The sequence below is a fragment of the Hypanus sabinus genome, chromosome 8 (genome assembly GCF_030144855.1).
Source record: "Hypanus sabinus isolate sHypSab1 chromosome 8, sHypSab1.hap1, whole genome shotgun sequence".
Taxonomy (NCBI): domain Eukaryota; kingdom Metazoa; phylum Chordata; class Chondrichthyes; order Myliobatiformes; family Dasyatidae; genus Hypanus; species Hypanus sabinus.
In genome coordinates, this window is record NC_082713.1 from 172,646,018 (window position 1) to 172,667,490 (window position 21,473).

The 21,473-nt window shown below is 43.4% G+C and overlaps 1 protein-coding gene across 4 annotated transcripts in view; it reads left to right on the forward strand.

Annotated features, from left to right (window-relative positions):
* The window catches only part of polr3b (polymerase (RNA) III (DNA directed) polypeptide B), a 152,465-nt gene that overhangs the window by 79,456 nt on the left and 51,536 nt on the right, over positions 1–21,473 (forward strand). For all 4 annotated transcript variants that reach the window (XM_059978574.1, XM_059978575.1, XM_059978577.1 and 1 more), the window contains 4 exons: positions 7,578–7,740; positions 14,847–15,000; positions 18,854–18,928; positions 21,343–21,441. In XM_059978574.1, the coding sequence (XP_059834557.1) occupies positions 7,578–7,740; positions 14,847–15,000; positions 18,854–18,928; positions 21,343–21,441 (491 nt within the window). The remainder of the gene's footprint in view (positions 1–7,577; positions 7,741–14,846; positions 15,001–18,853; positions 18,929–21,342; positions 21,442–21,473) is intronic.

Sequence of the window (21,473 nt, forward strand, 5' to 3'; positions counted from 1 at the left end):
TTCACTTTTCACCCTAGAAAAAGTCTGTTTACTTTAACTCTTTCTATACCCCTCATAATTTAATATGCCTCTATCAAATCCCCCCTTATTCTCCTGTGATCTAGGGAATAAAGTCCAAATTTATTCAATCTTTCCTTATAACTCAAGTCCCAGCAACATCCTTGTAAAATTTTCGGTCTTATTAATATCAAGGGGTATAATTTTAAGGTGATTGAAGGCCAAATGTAGGGGGGATATCAGTCTTCTTAAGACCAAAACTACACACAATATTCCAAATTTGGCCTAACCAAACATCTTATAGAACTTCAACATAACATCCCAAATCCTGTATTCTATACTTTGATTTATTAAGGTTTACACACACACACACGCACGCGCGCACGCACGCACGCACACACACACGCGCGCACACACACACGCACACACACACGCACACACACACACACACACACACACACACACACACACACACACACACACACACACACACACACACCACACACACACCACACACACACCACACACACACCACACACCACACACACACCACACACACACACCACACACACTATACATCAGAAATCCACCAGCAGTTATTACCTGGAAATGTCAGCAATAGGACATCGCTAGGCCTGATGTTCTATCACCCCTCTTCATCTCACCCATCAACTCCTGGACTTAAGCTTCTCACTTGTGCTTCTCTAACCTCCATCCAAAGAATAGAAGTTGTGGTTAGACAAGTATGAATTCCAAACAGGGGCTTCTGAGTTCAAATTCCTTCTGAACGTTGCTATGGAATCTTCCTCCACTGTTCCCAGTGCAGTCCCTATGTCTCAGTTCACAGTAAGATCAAATCCTGACAAGAACAATCCAAAAATCAATTTACTGAGAAAAGAACCAGATAAGTGGGATGACATCACAGGTAAAACCTCCCTCGCCATCAAGTACATTTACAAGGAACAGTGTTGAAGGACGGCACATCCATCCAGGCTGTGCTCTCTTTTCACTGCTGCAATCAGGTTAGAGGTACAGGAGCCTCATGACCCACCCCACTAGGTTCAGGAACAGTTATTACAACTCAATCATCAGCCTTTTGAATAGATGGGATAACTTCACTCACCCTAGCACTGAACTGTTCCCACAATCAGTGGACACATTTTCAAGACCTCTTCATCTCATCTTCTCAATATTCATTGCCTATTTATTATTATTGTTATTAATAAGTGGAATTTTTTCTCTCTTGTATTTTCACAGTTTGTTGTCTTTTGCACATTGGTTTTCTTGTGTGCGGTATTTCATGATTCTATTGTGTTTCTTTGTATTAGACCATAAGATACAGGAGCAGAATTAGGCCATCTGGCCCATCGAGTCTGCTCCATCATTCAATCATGACTGATGCGTTTTGTTTCTCCTCCTCAACCTCATTTCCAGGCCTTCTCCCTGTAACCTTTGATACCATGTCCAATTAAGAACATATCAATCTCTGCCTTAAATACACCCAACGACCTGGCCTCCACAGCTGTATGTGACAACAAATTCCACTAATTCACCACCCTCTGGTTTTCTCCGCATCTCTGTTTTGAAAGGGTGCCATGGGAAACATACTTTCCACATCTACTCTGTCCAGGCCTTTCAACATTAGAAAGGTTTCAATGAGATTCCCCCCTCATCCTTCTGAATTCCAGCGAGTGCAGACCCAAAACCATCAAACGTTTCTCGTCTGATAACCCTTTTATTCCTGGAATCTTCCTTGTGAACCCCCTCTGAACTCTCTCCAATGCCAGCACATCTTTTCTATGACAAGGGGCCCAAAATTGTTCACAATACTCAAGGTGAGGCCTCACCAGTGCCTTATAAAGCCTCAGCATCACATCCTTGCTTTTGTATTCTAGACGAAGTGAATGCTAACATTACATTTGCCTTCCTCACCACCAACTCGACCTGCAAGTTAACCTTTTCGGTGTTCTGCACAAGGACTCCCAAGTCCCTTTGCATCTCAGATTTCTGGATTTTCTCCCCGTTTAGAAAATAGTCCGCACATTTATTCTACTACCAAAGTGCATGACCATGCATTTTCCAACATTGTGTTTCATTTGCCACTTTCTTGCCCATTCTCCTAATCTGTCTAAGTCCTGTATGCTTCCTGTTTTCTCATCACTACCTGCCCCTCCACCAGTCTTCATGTCATCTGTAAATTTGGCAACAAAGCCATCTATTCCATCATCTAAATCATTTATATATATATATAAAAAGAAGTGGTCCCAACACCGACCCCTGTGGAACACCACTAGTCACTGGCTGCCAACCAGAAAAGGATCCTTTTATTCCCACTCACTGCCTCCTACCAATCAGCCAATGCTCTAACCATTTTAGTAACTTTCCTGTAATAACATGAGCTCTTAACTTGGTAAGCAGCCTCATGTGTGGTTAAGCTCTATCTGCCATTTCTCTGCCCATATCTGCAACTGATCTATATATTGTCAGTCTTCTACACTATCCACAACTCCACCAATTTTGGTGTCATCTGCAAATTTACTAATCCACCCATCTATCTACATTTCCATCCACGTCATTTATATACATTAGAAACAGCAGAGGTTCCAGCACATATCCTTGCAGAACTCCACTAATTACAGACCTCCATCTTGAATAAGTTCCTTCAACCTTCACCCTGTGTCTTCTCTGTGCAAGCCAGTTCTGGATCAAAACAGCCAATTTGCTGCAACCCCAATCTTCTGAATTAGCCTCCCATGAGGAACTTTGTCAAACACCTTATAAAATTCCTGTAGACAACATCCACTGCCCTATTCTCATCAATCTCTCTCATCACCTGTCAAAAACTCAAATCAAGTTGGTTCAAAATTAACCAGTTGCCAGTCCTCCTGGACTGCGGCTAGAGAGGACATGAATATACTGGTCAGGGGCCCAACAATCCTGTCTCGTGCCTCCTTCAATAACCCCTGGGGTAAATCCCATCAGTCCCTGGAGCCTATCCACCTCAAGACTCATTAGGATGTCCAATACGTACCCCCTCCTTGATGTCTTAAACACCCTAACATATTTATACACTCAGCACTTAACTCCTCATCCTCTTTGTCCTTTTCCTTGGTAAATACTGAAGCAAAGTACTCATTAAGTACCTCACTCACATATTCTGTATCCAAGCAACTGTTCTCCCTTTATCCTTGAGCAGTCCCACCCTCTCCCTAGTTATTCTCTTGTTCATGATGTATGTATAGAAAGTCTTGGGATTCACCTAAATCCTACTTGCCAAGGATTTTTCATGGCCCCTCCTGGCTTTCCTGATTCCCTTCTTTAGTTAGGCTTTTTTTGACTCATATGCTTAATTTGATCCTGACTTCCGATGCGTTACATACTTTTCCTTTTTCTTCTTGGCTAAATTCATCAACTCTCTGGACATCCAAGGTTCTCTTATCTTTCCATCGCCATCCGTCCTAACAGGAACATACCTTTCCTGTACCTAGTGCAATTGATCTTTAAACACCTTCCATGTCTGATATGCACTTGTCAGAGAAAAGATGTTCCAAACTAACACTTCTTATTTCCTGCCTAATACCCTCATAATTGGCCCTACTCCAATTTAAAACTCTCACACAATGTCCTTACCTATCCTTTATCAGTAGCTTTCCTGAACGATAAGGAGTTGTAGTCACTGTTCCCTGACTATTCACCCACTGAAAGGTCAGTCCACCTGGCCAGGTTCATTACCCAATATAACCAGATCCAGTATGGCCCTTCCTCTTGGTGAGCTGTCCACATATTGATTAGTTCTCATTGAAGTTAAGCTCACAGGAGCCAGGTTTCACATTCAGCAATTAATAACCAAATCTATGCAAGCCAGAAACTACCAATCCTGGTTGGAAAGGAGTGTCTGCACTGTCCCAAAATAACTCAGCACAAGACTAGCATTAGATTATTCAGAGATGTGCACTTAATGCTTTAATTTGCACTGTTTTAAATACATTTGTTAACACAAATTAAATGAAAACCTTTGAGATTTAACACATGTTCCTTACCTTTATCAGAGCCAAACACCTGTCCAAAATAGTGATGGCAAGAGAAAGGGTTTCTGGATAAAAATAAAATGTGCTGTTCAGTTCAGCCAGCCATTGAATCACCTCATCCCACTGTGTTGGAGAGACAACCGTGTCCCGATTGGTTAGATAGTTCATCAGCCATCTCTTTGTCCCCCATTATTATTTCTTCTGCTTCATTTATCTTTTATTTTTCACCTACTTGAAAAAACTGTAATAGCCACTTTGATATTATTTGCTAGCTTGCTTTCATAGTTCATCTTTTCCCTTCTAATTATTTTTAGTTGCTCTCTGTAGGTTTTTAAAAACTTCCCAATCCCCTATCTTCCCACTAATTTTTTGCATTGTTGTATGCCGTTTCTTTTGCTTTTACATTAGCTTTGACTTCCTTTGTCGGCCACGGTTGTACTATTTTACCATTTGAGTATTTCTTCATTTTTGGAATAAATATGTCCTGCACTTTCCTCATTTTCCCCAGAAACGCATGCGATTGCTGTTCTGCTGACATCCCTGCCACTTCTAGTTTACTTGGCCAACTCCTCTCTTGTACCACTGTGATTTCCTTTACTCTACTGAAGTACTGTTACATCAGACTTTACTTTCTCCCTATCAAATTTCAGGTTGAACTCAATCAGATTGTGATCACTGGTTCCTAAGAGTTCTTTTACCTTAAGCTCCCTAATAACCTCCGATTCATTACAGAACACCTAATCCGGTATAGCTGATCCCTTAGTAGGCTCAATGACAAACTGCTCTCAGCAAACTCACTCTCTTGAGATCCATTACTAACCTGATTTTCCCAATCGACCTGCATGTCAAAATCTTCCATGACTACCATAACATTGCCCTTTTGACTTGCCTTTTCTATTTTCTGTTGTAATCTGTGATCCAGCCGCTGTTTGGAGGCCTGTAGATAACTGCCATCAATGTCCTTTTATCCTTGCAGTTTCTTAAATCAACCCACAAGGATTCAACATCTTCTGATCCTATCTCATATCTTTCTACTGATTTGATTCCATTCTTTACCAGTAGAGCCACCCCACCCCACCCCTGGCCTACCTTCCTATCCCTCTTATATAACATGTAACCTTGGACTTCAGCTCCCAACTACAACCATCCTTCAGCCAAGATTCAGTAATGGCCAGAACATCATACCTGGCAATCTGTAACAGTACAACAAGATCATCCACCTTATTTCTGATACTACGTGCATTTAGATACAACACCTTGAGTACTGTATTTGCTATCCTTTTGATTCTGCATCCCTAATGATTTGATACTCAGCCGGTTGACTGCAACTAAGTCCCACCACCTGCCTGTCCTTCCTGACCATCTGACTGCACGCTGTCTTTACTTTTTTACCAACCGTCCCTTTTCACTGGACCTCGGAACATGTGACTATAATGAACCAGTTATTGTGTTTAGTTCTGGTCTCCTTATTGTAGAAAGGATATTAATAGAAAGGATGGTCACTTCATTATAGGAAGGATATGGAAGCTTTAGAGGAGATGCTGCCTGGGTTAGAAAATGTCTTATTTTTGTGGTGAAGGAAAATGCAAGGTGATTTGATAGAGTCATCGATCGAGTGGACAGCCAGAGTTTTCTTCCCCAAGGTGGAATTGATAAATACAAGGGACATAATTTTAAGGTGATTGGAGAAATATATAGGGGGGATATCTGAAGTAGTTTTTTTTACACAGTGAGTTGTAGATACATGGAACGTGCTCCCAGGGATGCTGGTAGAGTTAGGTGTATTAAGAACATTTAAGAAACTTAGATAGGCTCATGGCTGATAGAAAAAATGGAGTGCCATGTGGAAGGGAGAATTAGATTGATTGTGGAGTAGGTTAAAGGGTTAGCATAATGTTGTGGGCCAAAGGGCCTGCTCTGTGCTATATTGTCCTATGTTCTAATTACCACTGTGTTTTACAGCAATCCACTAGTTTCAGGGTCACTGATATCTTTACTTACTAACATGAATTAAGTTTCTCAAACATCATTGTCTAGTAGAAATTTAAGAGACTACTAACTAGACAGGTATATGGAGGAATTTAAGATGGGGGGGTTATATGGCAGGCAGGGTTTAAGGGTCGGCACAACATTGTGGGCCAAAGGGCCTGTACTGTGCTGTACTATTCTATGTTCTATGTTGACTTGTCTCTGGTTCAGTGATCTGGAACTCTGGCTGCTGATCCAGTAACTTTATGCAACCATATTCTTTATTATGGTTTTTATAACCTATTGAATTTAATTCCTTCGCTTTGGAGGAGATTGGTCAGGTCACCAGCAGTCCAGATTTCAGCATCAGCAATCTGGCATTTCCAAGCCTCTGATGTTTTTGCCTGCCTTTCTCTTCAGCACTCTTCAGGCAACGTCCATCTTCAAGCCCTCCCTGCCCACCACCACCATCCAAGCCATGCTCTCCAAGTCTTTGGATATATTTAAAGTGGAGGTTGATTTGTTTCTGATTAGTCAGTGTGTCAAATGTTACGGGGAGAAGGCAGGAGAGTGGATATCAGATGGGCTGAATGGTCTAAATCTCGCTGCTGCCTCAGGACCCTCACCACCAGGTTCACTAGTTATTATCCCTCAGCCATCAGGCTCTTGAACCAGAGGGGATTATTTCACTCACCGTCACTGAACTATTCCCATAAACTTTGGACTCGCTTTCAAGGGCTCTGCAACTTATGCTCTTGATAGTTATTGCTTATTTATTATTATTTTCTTTTTTTATATGTAGCATCCGTGCCCCCAATTTACCCCTGTCGCCCCTCCAACGGTGCAATACTTTGGTGTAAATACAGTGTAATGCCCCCCCAATACACACTCGCAACACAAATATCGGACAATACAGCAAAGGCGAGTAAATAATTGCAACTTTATAATTATTTCTTAGTGATGGGTTAGTAGAAACAGATAACCTAAAGGTGCCAAATCAGTAAGTTTATCAGTTGTGCACATGATATTTTAATATGTTGGAGCTCACGCCTCCAGTACCATCCACAACGACCTTCCGAGCTTTCGGCCACCGTCCAAGCCGCCAATGTCCAGTATCTATCGCCCTGGAACCGCTGTCCGCTCCTCAGACAACCGTCCTCCTCGCTCGCCTCCCGAAAAAGACTGAACTCCCACTCAGCTCACACATACAAGCTAGCATAACAATTCTCCATTGGTTAGTTCCCCCCCCTTATCTGCAGTTATAACCCAAACATTCCAGCTTCAGAAACCCATTACAGCATTAAGTAACATTACATAGAAGCCATTTCATTATAACAATACAGAGAAGCCATTTTGTTAGCCTGAACAGTTAACACCACAGTTAATGGTACTGAGAGCCCTACATATATATCTGCAGGTTGTTGTCTTTGGCACACTGTTTTTTTGAATTGTATGTAGCTTTTAATTGATTCTGTGGTGTATCTTTGTATTTACTTTGAACTTCGAAACAAATCTTGAACCTCTGGGATTCCATCCTGTGTTGTATGATCTTTAAATGGTGCAATTTCTGTCCTCGTACTGTAGGCTTGTGGTTTGGTGAAGAATTTGGCTCTGATGACACACATCACCACAGACATGGAGGATGCTCCTATTATTAAACTGGCCTTCAATCTTGGTGTTGAAGATGTCAATCTGCTTTGTGGGGAAGAACTTTCATATCCAAATGTCTTTATTGTGTTTCTCAATGGTAAGTTATGTCCTGAGCAGTTTTTGTTACTCATAATTATGAATGTACCGTGAAGCAGGCACATGCGTTATGTTACAGAACATAGACAGATTCAGGAAAACGCACACAAAAGAATCTTACGGTGAACCAAGCTGTCACAGTACACAGCCCCAACCTACACAGGAACAATAATAAAATTCTGCTTGTACACAGAATAAGAATATTAAACACGAGTTTCTGCAGATGCTCGAAATCCAGAGCAACACACGTAAAATGCGAGAGGAACTCCACAGCAAGAGAAAATCTGCAGATTCTGGAAGTCCAAGCAACACAGACAAAATGCCGGAGGAACTCAGCAGGCCAGGCAGCATCTCTGTCAAAAAGCACAGTCAACATTTCAGGCCAAAACCCTTTGGCAGGAAGTGAGCAGGTCTGACAGCATCGATGAAGAGGAATAAAGAGTCGATGTTTTGGGCTGAGACCCTTCATCGGGACTCTGATCCAGGATCAGGGATACGTGAACAGCAAATGCTCTGTGGGGTAACTTTGCTTCAGGCTGACTGAGTGAAATCTCTGCAGATCTGCACTGAGTCCCTGACGTCACTGTTGCATTTCCAGAGCAGTCTACTCTGGTCCGTATAGCACTGTCTCAGTGTTCTCTTGGTTGGTAATCTCCTTGCACACAGAAGGCAGCTAGGAGAGTATTTCAGTTGTCAACCCAAGAATGGATAACAGATATGCTTACATTTTGATCCATTTTACCGTGTACAGTGGAGAGCATTCTAACTGGTTCCATCACCATCTGGTACGGAGGGGCCACTGCACAGGATCAGAAAAAGCTACAGAAAGTTGTAAACTCAGCCAACTGCATCATGGACACTGGCCTCCCAGTATCCAGGACATCTTCAAAAGGCGATGTCAGAAATGCCCTCTTCTCATTGAGGAGCCTGAAAACACACACTCAATGTTTCAGAGACATCCACCAACTTTCCTTTGTCTATCCTGCCTGTTATATAGAACACTATAACACAGTACACACCCTTGGGCCCACAATGTTATGCCAACCCTTTAACCTACTCTTTGATCAATCTAAACTTTTCTGAAACATAGCACTCTATTATTTTTAATCACCCATGAGCCTATCTAAAAGTTACTTAAATGTCCCTAATATATCTACCTTCACCATCCTTCTTCCCCCCCGCCCCACTCTTGGGAGTATGTTCCTCACACCCACTATTCTCTGTGTAGTTAGCTTACCAATGACGTGCACCCTATACTTTCCTCCAGTCACCTTAAAGTGATGCCCCAGTATCAGTCATTTTCGCCTTGTGAAAAAGTCTCAGCTGTCCACGCAATCTATGCATACAAGCATGCACTCCAAGCTTCTCTGTTCCTGTACATCTCTGTATCGTTCATTCATTGAGTATTCCCAGATGAATTAGTGTTTATTTTATTTAGAGATACGGCACGGACTAAGCCCTTCTGGTCCTTCAAGTCCAGCCGCCCAGCAACCTCCCTCAACCGTGATTTAACCCTGACCTAATCACAGGACAATTTACAATGACCTGTTAACATACACAGTGCACTTTTGGAATATGGGAGGAAACCAGAGCACCCAGAGAAAGCCCACACATCCTACAGGGAGGACGTACAGAGAATGCCGGGATTGAACTCCAAGCTTCCAACATCCCGAGCTGTAATGACATTGTGCTAACTGCTATGCCACAGTGGTACCCGTGTGCCATTCTTCACACTTCAGGGAGCTTTTTAACACCATTAAGAGGATACACCAGTGAATTTCCTGGATGAAACCAGAATAAAGTCCGTGTAAATTAGTGGTCACCAACCCGTTGATCACAATCGACTAGTCGATCTTTGAGACTTTCCCAGTAGATCCCAAAAAAAAGAGATTGTTGAGAGATTGTTTCTGGGTTGCGGGGTTTTAGTTCTGTTCTTTCTGCCCAGTGCGCATGCGTATAGCTCCCCCGCCACGCACTACAGTGTCCCCAACCGCAAGGAAACAATATGAGTCAGCTGCAGCTTTCCTCATTCCCTGTCATGCTCACTGTTGAACTTGAATACACGCAAGGTCATTAGCCAAGCGCGTCAGGGATCATTGGTTGTCCTTGAGTAACCGGCCGCTTCGTGCGGCTGGCAGGAAGTGCCGTTGGTACTGGCCTGGAGCGCGGACAGATGGGCGGCGCCTCTAAACCTGTTTAGCACATCGAATGTTCGTGGGGAACCCGGTGAGACGACCTAATTTGGGCTCAGGGTTTCATAAGCAGCTGAGCAGCTTCCTCGCGCGATCTACTGAAGCAAACTTTTGTTGGCCGATAGATCCTACAAGAGGGGCAGACACGCGCCCTGTCGCACTCCTCACTCGGTCAGTCGCTCTCTCCGGACTGCGACCGCCATGGTCCCGGCACGGGAACAGACGCACCTGGCGGCGGGTGGGCAGAAGGCTGGAGTTCGGGCCCGGAGGCTGTCTAATGAGGCAGTGAAGCCCTCAAAACTGCTTCAGTACCCTGAGTCCAACACTCTGCACTTAAAGACAAACCTGTTGAGTTTTTTTCCAGCAGAAAAAATGTGAGCAACCGGTTCAGCAGCTGAGAGCCATGTAAACTAAATTGCAGAATAGACTGGACATAAGGAACCTGCTTCGAGTACCACCGTATTCCGGTCGCGTTTAACACCCCCCTCCCCCCGTCGGCTGGTCCGTAGGAATATTGTTAATATTAAACTGGTCCGCAGTGCCAAAAAAAGGGTGGTGACCCCTAGTGTTCATACGTTATTTCTACTTCCGGGTTGCAGGGTTTTACTATCGCTCTTTTCTGCCCCAGTGTGCATGCGTGTAACTAATTGATTTGGAGTCGATCTTGCCTTTCACTGAGGCTGAGGTAGGGGATCTTGGGCTTAAAAAGGTTGGTGACCACTAGTGTGAAGAGATCGGTATCATTCTTCCCGGAGCAGTGCTGATTAAAGAGAGATGTATCAAAAGCATAAGTGTCTAGGTGAAACTCCTGATTGGTGGTTTGATAGCCAAACTGAAGGGTTTTAAATCATCCACAAACGAAAAATAGAGCAGAAATATCCAAGATTCGAGTTCATTTGTTACATGTATATACACTGAAATACTTTGTACGTTATTAAGTGTTACCAATCAACCCGGTCCAAGGATGTTCTGGGGACTGCCCACAAGTGTTGCCACATGTTCTGACAACAACATAGCATGCTTACAATGCTTGGCAGAACAACACAGAACACAAGAAGCACCAACAGCAGTAAAACATGCCTATCTTCCCTCCCTCCCACCACAGACGGTGTCCTATGACAGACCTCCTGCCTCCTGCAGACCGCTGGGCTTTGACCACCCCATTGGACTCACAGAAATTTGCCCACTAGGCCTCGACCTCCAGACCTCTGATTTGTCCTTGCATCCTAGTCTTTCTTAGCAGAGATCAGCATGACATGCTGATCATGGACTATCAGGCCTTGAAATCCAAAATCGCCAAAGGCAGGACCCCAGATGTTAGGCCTCAAACTCCGGTTCATGATTCGTGAACTCAGGGAGCCATTGAAACGCTTTGCTGGGTTTAACAGCACAGGGCTGATAAAATCTGGATCATGTGTTTAGAGAGGAATCAGAATCCTATCTGATCCCTGTCTGGCTACATCATTGTGTGCTTCGAAAGCTGCAAGGCATCAGACCTCAAGACCTAAAGAGGATAATAAAAACTGCAAGAGGATCACCAGGGTCTGCCTCCCCCACCCCTCACCATTTGTGACATTTTCTGGGAACATTGCAGACGAAGAGTCTGTAGTGTTGTTGAGGATCTGTACCACCCATCTCACAATCACTTTGACCCGCTACCATCAGGAAGGAGATACAGAAGCATCAGGACTAGGACTACCAGACTGGCTAACAGCTTCTTCACTCAGGCTGTGAGACTAATGAATACCCTGCCACCACCGAGCTCTCATCACTGGGATAGTCAGCTTTTTACTGCTCACCTTTGCTAAGTATTTCATGCATTTTTGAATTATATTTTATGAACTTATTTATGGCAATATTTTGTTTTATGTGCTGTGTGTGATATATGCACCATGGTCCAGAGGAATGTTATTTCATTTGGTTGTATATATGTTCAGATGAGAATAAACTTTCTAAGGGTAAATGGATATGGGAGAGAAATAATTTGCATTATTAGAAAGTGAAAAATGGGATGTGGATCTAAATTGGAAAAGTTTGCACAGAGCTGGCACTACCACGATTGGCCAAATAGCCTCTTTCCTTAAAGATGAAGAATATCAACATAAAACATCAATTTTCAATTTCCCTCCATAGCTGCCACCTGGCCTGCTGAGTTATGTAGAACAAAGAACAGTACAGCACATGAACAGATCCTTTGGCCCTCAATCCCAGCCTCACTATAAAACATGCTGATAAGGGGGTTGCTGTTGAAGTCTGGTGTACTGACCTCTACCTGGCTGAGGCACAGCAACAACACTCTGATACCTCCTCTTATTTACCCCTTGATCATGACCCCACTAAGGAGCACCAAGCCACTGTCTCCCATACCATCACCAACCACAAACATCAGCTCTGGGGATCTCCCATCCACTGCCACCAACCTCATAGTTTCCACACCCTGCACTTCCCGTTTCTACCTCCTACCCAAGATCCACAAACCTGCCCGTCCAGGTAGACCCATTGTCTCAGCTTGCTGCTGCCCCACCAAACTCATTTCTGCATACCTTAACACTGTTTTATCCCCCCTTGTTCAATCCCTTCCCACCTATGTTCATGACACTTCTCACACTTTGAATTTTTTCAATGATTTTAAGTTCCCTGGCCCCCACCGCCTTATTTTCACCATGGACGTCAGGTCCCTATATACCTCCATCCCCCACCAGGAAGGTCTCAAAGCTCTTCGCTTCTTTTTGGATTCCAGACCTAACCAATTCCCCTCTACCACCACTCTCCTCTGTCTAGCGGAATTAGTTCTTACTCTCAATAATTTCTCCTTTGGCTCCTCCCACTTCCTCCAAACCAAAGGTGTAGCCATGGGCACCTGCATGGGTCCCAGTTATGCCTTCCTTTATGTTGGCTTTGTGGAACAGTCCATGTTCCAAGTCTATACGGGTATCCGTCCCCCTCTTTTCTTTCGCTACATCAACGACTGCATTGGCGCTGCCTCCTGCACGCATGCTGAGCTCGTTGACTTCATTAACTTTGCTTCCAACTTTCACCCTGCCCTCAAATTTACCCAGTCCATTTCTGACACCTCCCTCCTCTTTCTTGATCTTTCTGTCTCTGGAGATGGCTTATCTACTGATATCTACTATAAGCCTACAGTCTTTCACAGCTACCTGGACTATTCCTCTTCCCACCTTGTCTCTTGCAAAAATGCTATCTCCTTCTCGCAATTCCTTCGTCTCCGCCGCATCTGCTCTCAGGATGAGGCTTTCCATTCCAGGACGAAGGAAATGTCTTCCTTTTTTTAAACAAAGGGGCTTCCCTTCTTCCACCATCAACTCTGCTCTCAAACGCATCTCTCCCATTTCCCGCACATCTGTCCTCACCCCATCCGCCCACCACCCCACTTGGGATAGGTTCCCCTTGTCCTCACCTACCACCCCACCAGCCTCCGGGTCCAACGTATAATTCTCCGTAATTTCCGCCACCTCCAAAGGGATCCCACTACCCAGCACATCTTTCCCTTCCCCCCCCTTCCTACTTATCGCAGGGATCACTCCCCATGCGACTCCCTTGTCCACTCATCCCCCCCCCCCCCATCCCTTCCCACCGATCTCCCTCCTGGCACTTATCCTTGTAAGCGGAACAAGTGCTACACCTGCTCTTACACTTCCTCCCTCACCACCATTCAGGCCCCAGACAGTCCTTGCAGGTGAGGCGACACTTCACCTTTGAGTCAGCTGGTGTGGTATACTGCATCTGGTGCTCCCGGTGAGGCCTTTTATATATTGGTGAGACCCAACGCCGACTGGGAGACCGTTTCACTGAACACCTACGCTCTGTCCGCCAGAAAAAGCAGGATCTCCCAGTGACCACACATTTTAATTCCACATCCCATTCCCATTCTGATATGTCTATCCATGGCCTCCTCTATTGTCAAAATGAATCCAAACTCAGGTTGGAAGAACAACACCTTATATACCGACTGGGCAGCCTCCAACCTGATGGCATGAACATTGACTTCTCTAACTTCTGTTAATGCCCCTCCTCCTCTTCTTACCCCATCCCTGACATATTTAGTTGTTTGTTTTTTTTCTCTCTCTCTGCCCATCACTCTGCCTGTTTTCCATTTCCCTCTGGTACTCCCCTCCCCCTTGCTTTCTCCCTAGGCCTCCCGTCCCATGATCCTTTCCCTTCTCCAGCTCTGTATCCCTTTTGCCAATCACCTTTCCAGCTCTTAGCTTCATCCCACTCCCTCCTGTCTTCTCCTATCATTTCACATTTTTCCCTCCCCCTCCTACTTTCAAATTTCTTACCATCTTTCCTTTCAGTTAGTCCTGACAAAGGGTCTCAGCCCAAAACGTCGACAATGCTTCTCCCTATAGATGCTGCCTGGCCTGCTGCGTACCACCAGCATTTTGTGTGTGTTGCTTGAAATTCCAGCATCTGCAGATTTCCTTGTGTTTGCTTTGGCCCTCAATGTTGTGTTGTTCAAATTAAATTAGTAATCAAATGGCCAACTAAACTCATCTCTTCTGCCTACAGAATATCCATATCCCTCTATTTTCCTCACATTCACGTGCCTATTTAAACCTCTCTTCAACATCTAATGCTTCTGCCTCTACCACCACACTATATAGTGTATTCCTATGTTAAAAAAAAATGACGCTCATATCTCCTTTCCTACCCCTCCCACTTCAATTGCATACCCTCTGGTTTTAGCCATTTCAGCTTTGGGTAAAAGATACTCTGTGCATCTCATAATCTAATAAACCTCTTATCAGATCTCCCCTCAGCCTCCGCTACTCCAGAGTCTTTCCAGCAGATATTTGCTCTTCCTTTACTGTGAGCTTCTGTGTGACTGTTTCAGAAACTTAGTTTAACACCTACATTCGTAATGTAATTCCTCTTCCTGTGCTGATCTGATTAGGTAACATCCTGGGTGTAATACGCAATCACCAGAAGCTGGTGAAAACATTCCGGCTGATGCGGCGAGCAGGTTACATCAACGAGTTTGTCTCCATCTCTACCAATCTGACGGACCGCTGTGTGTATATTTCCTCAGACGGAGGCAGACTTTGCAGGTACCTACCAGTCAAATGCAGACTTTCCAATATCTCCAGCTGCTGAGGAAGAGAAGGAGAGTGAGACATGGAAGTCTAGGAAGAGAATTCCATAGATTAAGGCCAAGGCAGCTAAAGGCAGGGTGGTCAGCAAGGCAGCGATTTTACTGGCGTAATGACATAGATAATTACAGGCCCTTACATGTGCTGACCTTTTAACATACTGTAAAATCAATCTAACCCTTTCCTCCCACATAGCCCTCTATTTTTCTATCATCAATGAGCCTATCAAAGAGTTCTTAAATGTCCCTAATGTATCTGCCTCAACCACCACCCCTGACAGGGCATTCCATACACCCACCACTCTTTGCATTTAAAAAAAAAACACCATTGAAATCCCTCCTATGCTAATCACCTTGAACTCTGTTCCCTTGTATTTTCCATTTTCACTCTGGGAAAATGTCTCTGGCTATCCACTCTATCTATGCTTTTTATTGTCTTGTACACCTCTATCAATTCACCTTTCATCCTCCTTCACTCCAAAGAGGAAAAACCTGAGCTCACTCAACCTATCCTCATAAGACATGCTCACTAATCCAGGCAGCATCCTGGTGAATCTCCTCTGCACCCTCCCTAATCCAGACAGCATCCTGGTAAATCCTCTCTGCACCCTCTCTAATCCAGGCAGCATCCTGGTAAATCTCCTCTGTACCCTCTCTAATCCAGGCAGCATCCTGGTGAATCTCCTCTGCACCCTCCCTAATCCAGGCAGCATCCTGGTAAATCTCCTTTGCTCCTTCTTTAAACCTTCTGTGTCCTTTCTATAATGAGGCAACCAGAACGGAACACAATGCACAAGTATACCAGAATGAAAGATCTGCTGATTAGGTGAGGTAAGCAGGGTGATAGATGGCTTTTGTGATTTGTGAACTCTAGCAGCAGTGAATGGGGCTGAATTGCCTGCTTGTGTTCTTATACTCTGCAGTTTGTGAAAGATTTCCGTTAACACCACAGCAGTACAGCTGTGGACTAAGGTGATTCACCACCTCAAAAAACTTAATTGGTCTTCAAAGTTTCCACAACTCATTCAGATCAACGGAAAACACCTTTCCCCGAACCCCAAACCCTGTGTATTGAAAATTAATTGGTAAATTAATTAGTGACCTGAACTGCACATAATAACTGGTTTATTTTTGTCACATGCACCAAGTTACAGTGCAAAAGTTGTCTTGCATATGCATGCCATTCATACAGATCATTTCTTTACTGCAGTACATCAAGGTAGTATAGGTTGAGTACCCTAATCTGAATTTTTTTTTGAGCACTGACACGGCATCACAAATGGAAAATTCCACAAGGTGCTGTGAGGTTATGCACAGGTCTCTGTGCGCCATGGTCAGTTCTGAGAAGTGACCTCACATACCCTCACAGGAACAAAGTGATGAGTTTGAAGGCTTATGTACTGTTGTTAAATGAGAAAAAGAGGATGTCAGAACTCTTTCCATATGCAAAAGGAATACCTTCAGAGTCTGTCAGTAAGCTGGAGGAAGTGGATATTGAACATGAGGCTGTAGTTGTTCATTCAGTGACTGATGGTGAAATAGCTGAAATGGTTCTGGATTATGGTGATCACGATGGTGAAGATGAAGATGATGTTGCTAACACAGTAGAAAAGTTGCCCATAGACAACATGGTGAAAATATGATGGACGTATTGAAGGGTTAGAGCAGCATGCATTCGTAACAGAGCAGGAAATCATGTCAGTTTATAAAATCAAAGCAAGATTACCACAACAAAAAGTCCATGTTAATGAGGCAGACAACACTGCCTCATTAAAACATGTCATCCAGCACAGTGTCTCCTCATCCCGAGAGCATCCCTTCTGTGTTCCTCCTCAGAATGATGTTCTCTCTCTCTCTCGAGTTTCTCAGACCTGATGTAGTTGTCATGTTTGGTGCGGCAGTTATCTTCTGTTGTAAGTGAAGATCACATTTTTTTGGTCATTACAAAACATATTATTTTTGCGTGATATGAGTTTCATCCCCTCCTAAAATCCCCTGTTTGATTATAAAATGTATTCCGTTAAAAATAAATCGATTTTTTTCTGTTTTCATTACATTTACGTGTAATTCAGTTCAATCTTTTGATTTTATATTGTACATAAAACCTTTAAAAAAGTAAAATACAATAATAGAGTAAAGTACTGTAAATTTTTAATCAAAACAAGGCAGCGTAGTTGGAGACAGAAAGCCTGCCATTGTTCGTTGTTGTTCAACAGCTGATGCAGGTCTTCTCCCGATGTTGCTGTGCTGCTTTTGTTACTCCGCACACTTTGTATTTTCATTATATGCAATAATTTTTACTGTTAAGTACTTATGCGTGATGAACAAGTGTAAGAAAAGACTGCTTACCAGTAGCACATAAATTTAGAGTAGGAAATGATGGTGATCCTAAGCTGCCTCATTATAAATTCCAAAATTTAGAACACTCTCAGCCCCAAGCATTTTGGATAAGGGGCACTCAACAATAAAGAAATACAGAATGCAGAATAAAATGTAGCAGCTACATAAAAAGTGCAGTGCTGGTAGACAATAAGATTCAAGGCCATAATGAGGTAGATTGTGAGGTTGAAAGTGCCATCTTATCGTACTAAGGAACCATTGAATAGTGTTATAACAGCAGGTAGCTGTCCTTGAGACTGGTGGTACGTGCTTTCAGGATTTTCCATCTTCTGCCCAATTGGAGGGAAAGAAAAGAGAATATCCAAGATACATGATGTCTTTGATGATGTTGGCTGCTTTATCAAGGCAGCAAGAAGCGTAGACAAAGTCCATGGAGGGATTAGTTTCGATGATGTGCTGAGCTGTGTCCGTAACTTTCTGTAGTTTGTTGTGGTCTATGACAGAGTAGTTGCCACACCAAGGCGTGATGCTTCTGGGTAGGATGTCTCCATTTTAAAAAGGTGAACTAGTTGAAATCTCTTCCTTCCCCAGTTGTCGGTTCACTTCACTGCTGGAAAAATGCTCATTTCTCTCTGGTATTATTCAAGAGGGGTTATCGAAAATTCTATCCAATCTGTCCTGTAGAATTTCGTAGTATTGTTCTGTTACAATGCTTAACTTTTAAAGAAGTGCTCATTAAATGTCTGACAAGTGTGTGTACTTTATTTTGTATAGCTACCTAGTATTTACCTTCTACCCTTCACTAGAGCTGACTGTATAAACAGACAGTTTGCCGATAGTCAGATGTCACATACCGTCCTTTGTGCTTGTGGGTTCCTCTTGGCAATGGTGATGGAAAACACCAGAGTCCATGCGCCCCACTGAATGCTGCAAGGAGCAAGATCTGAAACTGTTCACAGAATCTCACCTTCATTGACTCTAGAGATCTGAGCCTTTTCAGTGACACAGAGTGTTGATCCAGACAAGGCAGTGGATGATAGAAAAATGGAGGGCTATGTAGGAGATTGATCTTAGAGAGTAGGTTAAGAGGTCAGCACAACATCATGGGCCAACGGGCCTGCTCTGTGCTGTAATGTTCTATGTTCCTTTAGTTACAGATACTTACATTGCAGCCCTCCCTGTGATGTCAGTCCAGGTTATGTGGTTAGGTTAGTAGAGTGCTATTTTGGTTATGTCAAGCTGTCTGGTACATATTATGGATGTGATTTATTGAGCAGCAATTATGTAAAGTTTGTTGTAACAAGGAGATAAATAGAGCTTTGTAATTAAGTTGAAAATTTGAAAGTTGAAAATATTCTCACATGTTTATGATTGGTTCTGAGATGGAGTGGAACTGACTGCTGTCTTTGTACTGAATACAATCATTAGTTGAATTGCTTTTTTGATGGAGAATTTCTGGTTAACATGTTTAGACCGTACATCATTGTGAGGAATGGAAAACCAGCCGTGACGAACAAGCACATTGACGAGCTCTCTCAGGGATACAGGTAATCTGTCTCAATCTGTTCAGTGGGGGTGTGGTGACTGTTGGGCCTTGCTTCTTGAAATGGGGGGGAAAGATGCTGGCTGAGCTGCCCTGTCTGGGGCTTGATATGTGGGGAGGGAGTGTGGTTGGAGTCAACTCTTCTGTCTGGGTCATAAGACCATAAGACATAGGAGCAAAGTTAGACCATTCAGCCCATCATGACTGCTTTACTTTCCCTGTCAACCCTGTTTTCCTGGCTTGTGGTAACCTTTGACACCCTTATTAATCAAGACCCTATCACTCTACTCTTTAAATGTACCCATTGACCTGGCCTCCACAGCCATCTGTGGCAATGAATTCTACAGATACACCACCCTCTGGCTAAAGAAGTTTCTCCTCATCTCTGTTCTAAATGGACATCTCTCTATTCTAAGGCTGTGTCCTCTAGTCCTAGACTCGTCCACTATTGGAAACATCCTCTCCACATCCACTTTACCTCGACCTTTCAATATTCGATAGATTTCAATGAGATCTCCCTCATTCTTCTGAACTCCAATGAGTGTAGGCCCAGAGCCATCAAATGCTCTTGGAGTTTGAGGAGGGGTTGTCTTGGGCTTGGAGTGTGGAGGAGTGTGGGTTGTGGGAGCTGCATTCTGAGGAGCCAGGAATCCCAATATGCCTGATTTACAAGGGTAGGCTTCCTGACCAAATCAAAGTTTTTGTCACCAGAGGTAAACTGAATGGCCTTGTCCAATTAGCTGAGTGCTCAAAAGATCTGCTTAGCAGAGCTCCCACCCATCCTTTTGAATATTGAAAGGCCTAGATCGAGTGGATTGTAGACTGGATAATTCCTATAGTGGGTAAGTCTAGGGCCAGAGAGCACAGCCTTGGAATACAGGGACATGTGTTGAGAATAGAGATAGGGAGGAGTTTCTTTAGCCAGTGGGTAGTATATCAGTAGAGTTCATTGCAATTGACAGCTGTGGAGGCCAAGACATTGGGTATATTTAAAGGGGTTGTTGATAGGTTTTTGATTAATCAGGGTGTCAAAGTTTATAGGGAGAAAGCGGGAGAATGGGGTCAAGAGGGATAATAAATTAGCCATGATAGAATGGCAGTGCAGACTCAATGCACCACACCAAATAGCCTAATTTTGCTCCTATGTCTTATTGACTTTATTGTCTATCCTGTGTGTGTGTGGGGGGGGGGGGGGGGGAAGAGGGCAGGAGGAGGTGGGAGGGTGATGTATGTTGAGGCAAAGGTACAGAGAATGGAAACATACCCCAGACTGGAACTCTACACTCGAATTAGACAGCAGGCGGATACAGAAACATTTGGAATCTTCAAATCAAATGAAGTTAAATTGTCTTTCAAATCATACAGTGCCAGTACTTACCCCCCCCCCCCCCGGGAAGTTTTCATGTTTTATTGATTTACAATATTGAATCACTGTGGATTTGATTTGGATTTTTTGACACTAAACAGCAGAAAAGACTCTTTTATGGCAAAGTGAAAACAAATTTCTACAAATTGGTCTAAATTTATTACAATCATTAAACACAAAATAATTGATTGCATAATTACCCATCCCCTTCAAATCAATTTTCTGACTTATCAGTATCCAGACCAAGTCAGGTCTGAGCTCTGACATGGCCACTTCAGGACTTTAATTTTGCAAACATGAGGAAATCTGCAAATGCTGGAAATTCAAGCAACACACACAAAATGCTGGTGGAACACAGCAGGCCAGGCAGCACCTATAGGAAGAAGCACAGTCAACATTTTGGGCCTAGACCCTCGCATTGGGGTCCTGAAGAAGATTCCACCAGCATTTTGTGTGTGTTCGTTAAAGTTATAGGTGTCTTGCTGAATCTTCATAAACTCCTAAGGAAGTAGACGTGCTGCCGAGTTTTCTTCATAATTGCTCTTACGTGTTGTGCCCAGGATAGGTCCTCTGAAATGCCACTTGGAGAATAGATTGATTGATTTCTATAACACAAGTTGAAAATTTATTTTGGAACGGAAGGTTTTCTTTCACATAGAATACTTGCCCAAATTCTCAGCCCTCCATTACAGAGATGACAAGAAAAGTTTAAAATAGATGGATTGGATGGGATTCAGGAATGAGTGGAAAGGGACGGGCTGGGATACTTGGACTGAATATATTGGAGGGGAACTGGATCAAAGGGCTGAAGACTATGGTGGGAGAGAGCAAGCGGGAAAAAATCAATTCCATTCATAAAATATCTGCAAGGAACAGCCCCCTATTGAAATGCTGAGTTTTCTGTGAAGGCTATCAGCATTGTCCAGTTATCACATTTAAAGGGGAGTTAATCGCAGGAAATAAAGGCCAATCCCGCCATTAAAATATCCGACAAAGTGCTGCAGATGTAACTGGGTGATAAGTGGTTGATTTTTTTTACTGTATATTTACAGATCATTTGAAGATTTTCTGCACGAGGGATTGGTGGAGTACCTTGATGTCAATGAAGAAAATGACTGTTACATTGCACTTTATGAGCACATGATCAATACGTGAGTGATTGATTACACAAATTCATCAATAA